Consider the following 6,830-nt stretch of genomic DNA (forward strand, 5'->3'; position numbering starts at 1 on the left):
TCCTTATCATAGACACGCGTCTCAAACACGCGGCTTACGTCTTGCAACGCCTTATTGGCCAATTTTCACTCTGACTCGTTAAAACAACCAATTGTTGTATAAGTGATCACTTGAGTTGGCTTTTTTAGTAGCAAAACCAAGCATTTTTTGTGCCTAATTTAAAATTTTTTTGTAGCACTTCACCCTTTATAATATACGTTAACGCTGGTTCTCATATATCTAATATTCGCTTGTTGTAAAACTATTGTAATGAATGTACTGCTGATGCTGACTTCTGACCACTATGTTTTTTGTTTATTACTATACGATTAAAATTTTTATCTTGCATTGAAGTACCCTATCACTTTCATAAACATGTGTGGTGATTTGATATTTTGCTCAAATATGGCATCTCGAGACCTCTCTGAAGACTAAAGAAGAAATAATCCCCGTACAAAACTTATATTTGGTAAATGAGATAGCATTTTGGCTACTTTCATGGCCTGAACGCCAGCCTACCCGGCGTGGTACAAAGGCCAATTCAAAAGTGACTCCTCACCGGAACCGAGAGATAAACAACCATCGTACTACACAACTAGGACGTTTCTTGCCTCAGTGCCGATCTTACTGATGCCCCCCAGCCTCCCCAGTAAACCTAGTCAAAACATTTTTAGCGTCTACTTTGCAGTGCTTTGGCTCGTTACGGTCTCAGGATATACTCAGGGAGCCATATATGTATGTATACGTTGATAAATTAGTGTAGGACGAGGCTAGTCGAGCTTTTCTTCCCTGGTCTTCATACTCTTTGAACACTTAGGCTAATTTGGTTTTGTCATGTTTATTGCTTAAAGTGGAAGGGGGAGTGGGTACAAAGTTTAGGGTGGCTTGGACCCGGAACTTTTCTCCTCTTTGGCGGATGTTGACAGCCCCTCAGTCACGAGGTTCGATTTGTCTGTTCGCCTCCTCTCTCTCCAAAGAATAATTAAATAATATAAATAATACATTAGGAAATACGGTGTACTCGCTTTTCTAAGAGCACAAACATGTGTTGTTTCGCATATTATAGCATCCTGGGTCTCCTCTACAATTACAATATTTCAAAATGATATGAAAAAATATATTTATTACGTAGTCAATTGCTAAAGGCTACAAACATGGCTTGATAGCCATATCGCAAAGGGTAACGCAGCCGGCAAAGTTTCATTTACTCGCCACCGTTCGAAAAGCAGTTAAATAATGCTCTAAATCACAACGTAGTTCCTCTCTCCTTTTGAGCGCTGTCCATTGTTTAGTCGATTTTTTAGTCAACCTCACCCGTCGTCCACCACGATATAATGAGGGCTTTAGTAACCATCCCCGAACCTATAGCGTCGTATTATTTAATTTTCTTGCTTATGGGAAGGCGTTCGATCTTTACATTACAAGGGTATTTCCGCAATTCCACTGTGTCCAGAGTTTCGACCTATTAGGGGACTTTAGAGACTGCACCGGCTTTGCACAGCACAAGCTTGGACAATGCTCTTCAATAAGGTCACCTTTAATGTCGAGCCTACTTCGAAGTTGTAATAAGTCAAAGGAATATGTCAGAGCAGATGTGACGAAAGAAATAAAGAGCTAAAATACTATAAGCCTGAATCACAGCGTCATATCTCGGAGAAATATAACAGGCGAGGACTCAAGTGCTCAAGCAGTTGAAGACACAGTTAAACATGCCATCAAATCATTGCAGTATAACCTAGCACATATTATGAATAACTTCAAACAGTTCACTAACCTTTTAAATATCTTTTTTTGCATTAACATTTGAACAGGGAATTCCTTGTTAGTACTGCCAACTTCGTCCCAATTATCTATTATCATCATCGTGGAAATATTTGATGCATTGGAGGGCACTCGTGTGCACCTCTGTAGCTTTTACCAATTCAGATGCTCACTGGATAAAAGATGTGTGAGTGTAGTTAACTAAAGCACTGTGACAAGTATTTTCCTTATCTAGGAGTCTATTGACGAATGCGTGCAACAGCTATCACATGTTAGCATCCTTCTCCCAGTCTTAGGAGGCACCCACTATGCACGACACCAAAGCGTTTGGAAATGGTAGTAATTTGCGCGATGTGTAATGTTTTAGTGCAACAGCAGGATGCTCACTTGCATAATGTCTTCGACGTCGACCCGCGGTTGTTACTTGTTGATCCATTAAAACTAACAGTTCTCTTCTCCTCTCCACGGAATCATGCCACCTTTTCCCTCACTTGCATTCACACTTGGACATCTGTTAAAAATGAGTTAAACTGCCACTGTTGCAAGTTACAAAGGCTACTTATTTGAGCTGCGCATAGAAATGACTTGTACGTCAGTCTAGCACCCGGTGACTCAGGGCTGTCAGTTTGAAGATGAACAAAGAGCCTCCCGGTATGTATTTTTTCCCCGAAAGAGATAGAAGAGGCAAGTTACTTTAGGCTAGTAAAAGGTGGCATAGGGTTTGCGTAAGAAAACCGTAAAAGAAGTTTTGTCAGCATAATAGATTAATTGAAATGATGCGCGGGCACCGGAGACTATCAAACACTATTCGGGAGTGCAGTCATTGAGTTGAGTTGTCAATTTTTTAAGTGAATCAAAGGGAGAGGCTCAAATTTGGCTTTCAGGTGGCACTTTTAAGGCTGTCCGCCTTGGATAGTTCGGACATAACCATATCATAATCATCCTCATCCACGTTTGCATCTCCTTTTTTAATTGTCATGTACTCGGTGTAAATGACACAGTAGAACGTAGAGGCGCAGGACATACCAGAACGGATTCGATCCCTACAATGGAAGTAATCATATTTTATCCTCCAAGTTTGTCAAAAAAATTCAACTTTTGTCTGAAAACTATTAAAAGTCGGAATAAAAGCATTTTTGAACGATATAAGATAGTTTGCAAAAGTACACCCATTTTTCACAGGGGAATAAACAAAACCTATCCATGGAAGTCGCATAAATGTCGAAGGATAATGTTCATTTCAGATGTGATTCATAGCCACCAGCTCATATTAGTTTATGATGAGGCATGCGAAAGTATCACGGTAAATCTTGAAGCCATTGATGCCTATCCTGCATAAGTGTTCGGAGGGCTGGGGAACTCACAAAAGCCATTCCGTAGCGTAGAGGAGGGAAACCTGCTCAACCGGTACACCAACGGAAGACAGAACAGTCAAGATAATGACAATGCTGGAGCTGGGAATATGCGGAATAGCAATGACCAGTGCGGAGGTTAGAAGCCTAAAATTTCCAAAAAAATCACCTAAAATGATTCTCTAGTACCCAGAAGACCGATGTAGATCACAAGTTCCTGTGCAGTCCCTTTCATTTGTCCGAAAGATTTTCATGGCACGATCATTGTTTAATCGCTCATTATCACTGAGAGTTTGGCGGAGTTCAGGCTAATGCTATTCGACTTTTGAATTAAATTAGCTGTGTTTGTAAGGTCGTGCTAGATTTTAAAAAGGCGAATTTGGTTTTTACTGAGACTTAAAAGTTGTCAAAGTTAAGGAATCTCACTTGGGAAGCTAATGCAGTAGACAGAGTTCAGAGGAAGTCTGCCTCAAAGTATGAATCAAAGTAAGATATCTAATGTGCAGATCGAGGGTTTCTTAAAGTATTAAGGAAAAGAACTCCAGTTTTAGAATATTTAATATTGTTAGAGTATGAAATTCAGTATCGTGAAAATATCCCATTTGAGAAAATAAAAATACAAATTAGAAACACTATTCACCCTGATGTCGGCAATGGTGAAGCGATGAGGGTAATAGTACTGAAATACTCGAGAGAATGAAAATGCTAACAGATGCGAAAGATCAGTGTTCCACAAAACTCTTCAAATTTTTAAAAACTTTACTCCTTGCTCCTTTATGTGTGTCGTACCATGGGTGGGAACATGTGACTGCTGTGGTTCTGAATCAACTTCTTTGCCAACCACACCCAGTTTGTGTCAAATCATGCTTGATGGGTGTTAGCGAAAATGCCGGCTTTCCAAGACAACTCAACCGAAAAACTATCATATCTCGTTAAATTTGTAATGATACGACTGGCTAAAGATGCATAATTGTCCTGACCTGACCACATTTTAATTACGATATTTTTATTGCCTCAAACGCATAACATCTCAAATAAACCAATTTGGTATGCAATCAAATAATCATTATTTGCGTAGGTAATTTTTGTCCTCAAAAGGTTTCCTAGAATTATAGTTAAGAGAAACAACTCTGTCGAGAATGATTCAACCTACATCAGCAAAACCTAGGTAAAATAAAGGGATTACCAATCGATGCGCCTACTTCAGCACCACTATTTTGCCAAAACTGCTTGTCACCTTAACAAAAGTGCAATCGAAATGAGTGTCATGTCAGCAGGTGGGGTTGAATAACCTAAAAAATGAGATGAGGCAATGTAAGGCGGAAGAGGTAGAATGAGATGAGATGCGGCATGAATGTGGGTAGATGTGAATGGTCGAGGACGAGGGCGGGAGCGGTTGACTGACCAGATGACGACGATTTTGCCAGAGTTGTCGCCGAGACCCTCCATCTGAGTGATGAAGACGCTAGAGGCAGCAATAAAGACGGCAGAGCCATCAGCTTTAAGCGTGGCCGCCAGCGGAGCGACGAATCGCGAGGTCGCCCTTCGTACGCCCATCTCGTCGCAACCTTCTATTATCTCCGGAACTCCCACGAGCCTAGGCGTCACCAAACATCAACAGTGACTTCCGTTCACACATCCAATCTGTGTTCAATTGATAATGCTAAAATTTCACTTTAATTCGTCCTTGGAATCTTTCAAACAGTGCATTTTATGTGATGTAAATTCATCATTTTTTATTAAGAGCCTACGATATCACATTTATCTTCCACAAATAGTAAAGTAGAGGACTCAAGCTTGGGACCTCCTCTGCATAATAGTTTCAAAAGACAAAATAAACTGTAGCATATTTTGAAAATTAAGTGATTTCTTTAAAATTTCTCAGTCTTTGGAAGTTCGGAAATTCATAATGAAGGTTACCAGACGCGCTTTTGTGTCTGCATTTCCAAATGGCCTTACTTAGTGAATTTAATGCTCGTCTATTTACAGTAAATGAGTCTTAATAAACATACGCGCTGGTAGTGGCAAAGACGATGAACCAGGCTCTGGATAGATGCCTAATCGGCGTGAAGGGGTTTTTGCGAGTGCAGGCGAAGTAGAAGAGCACCTCGAATACTGCGAGGACGGCAATGCCCACCACCACAGTGGCTACGAAAATGCCCAGTTTCGCAAAGTTCCCCTTGATGTCGTCCACCTTGATTACTGCACCAGCGATCATGAAGCAGACACCGATTGGAGTCAATCTTGGTAAACAAACACATCGCAATTCAATGTACACCCGACAATGGCACGCTCGCAGTCATTGCTGCATTACTGCATCTTTGTTGTCAATGTGCCCCAATGGGAAAAACTGGTCTTATGTAGTGTTCGTTTAAAAACCTCTTCCTCCTATTTTAATGTAATTCAACAGCTTTTCAGTTTGTGAAAAAGTATTTCAACTGACTTCAAAAGTATTCGGGTTAGTCAATTTAAAATGAAAACGTGCAGTGGTTTCGCCCGAGAATTTCTCCTATTAAACTTACATGTAAGGATACCTGGTATATATTGCTGAATTGGATTATATGTTAATCTTTGAATGAGAACTTTTTTATTAGCTAAATTTTTTTCCCCTTTTGAAGAGACATTACAAAGTGCATCATGGACTCCACCCAACTGATCAAAAATAATTAGTGGATGCGGTGTTACTGTTTTGTGCTTATTAGGCGACCTTAGAAAAGGTAAGTTTTAATGAAACATTGTGGTTCTTTCTATTGTTATGATAGCTTAATGAAATTCAAGAATTTAAAGCAGTGCGTTTGGGTGGTACGGCAATGCTTGACCTACTCCAATTTCTCAAACATCATTTTGTCCTACATTTCATGGAACACAAATAAGGTTAAACTTCGAAAAGTAGAGTTATCGTCAGAAAAATGACATGATCACAATGCAAGTACTTTGAAGGGCGTAAAATAAAGGTTGAGATAAAAAGTCTTGTTATTTAATGAAGTACTATCGAATACATACATTCGCTTTTGGATATACTTAAGTGGGCATAGTATACAATTATATTTAAAGCGAATTTCATTGAAAACACTTAAATTTTAACTATGTAGGAATAAACTAATAACGAAGGAAGCGGAAGAAAAGACAAGTTTAGTAAAACTAGACCTACTGAAGGAATGCCCGAATGAGTTTTAGGACAACGTCAGCCAATGAAGCGAAGAATTCCAGGAAAGGAATTCCACGTTCTTTTGCAGCGCTTGCTGCTAGTCCAAACGTTACACAGACAAAAATGACACCTATAAGAAAAAACCCATTTCTACTTATTGCTACAAAGCAGGGATCTAAATGCAGAATTAAGTGCTATTATTAGGCAAAAATGCGCAGAGGAATTAATAAAAAAATACTAAAATCAAAAGCAACAACACGAATAGTGCAATCATAGATTACAGTAGAGAAGAAGAGAAAATAAACGCATAGTAATCGTACCTATCATATTAGTGCCGTCATCAGTTCCGACGTTCCTCCTGAACATGGGCTCATTTGTTTCATTATTTTTACCGATGTATACGTATGAAGTGACTGCCTAGAGTGATAAAACATGAGCCTACTTGCATCGAATCATTCGAAAGCTTTTAAACCAAGTACAAAGCATCACATTATTTTTACTATCCAAATAAATAGAGTCTATTTTCAATTCGATTGTAATGTCTGCAAAATTTTTTTCTGACATTTGATGATAAAAAAAGCGAGTCATGA

General features: G+C 39.3%; 1 protein-coding gene across 1 annotated transcript; it reads right to left on the minus strand. All coding sequences in view use genetic code 11, as the record gives it.

Moving 5' to 3' along the window:
* Window positions 1–2,620: 2,620 nt before the first annotated feature.
* EGR_01269 (Excitatory amino acid transporter) lies at window positions 2,621–5,310 on the minus strand (the record flags this gene model as incomplete). Its single annotated transcript, XM_024490518.1, has 4 exons — window positions 2,621–2,783; window positions 3,105–3,239; window positions 4,498–4,689; window positions 5,105–5,310. 4 exons carry the CDS (start codon window positions 5,308–5,310, stop codon window positions 2,621–2,623), a joined length of 696 nt encoding a protein of 231 aa, XP_024354842.1.
* Window positions 5,311–6,830: the final 1,520 nt, after the last annotated feature.

The sequence above is a fragment of the Echinococcus granulosus genome (assembly GCF_000524195.1).
Source record: "Echinococcus granulosus chromosome Unknown EG_S00005, whole genome shotgun sequence".
NCBI classification, from domain to species: Eukaryota; Metazoa; Platyhelminthes; class Cestoda; order Cyclophyllidea; family Taeniidae; genus Echinococcus; species Echinococcus granulosus.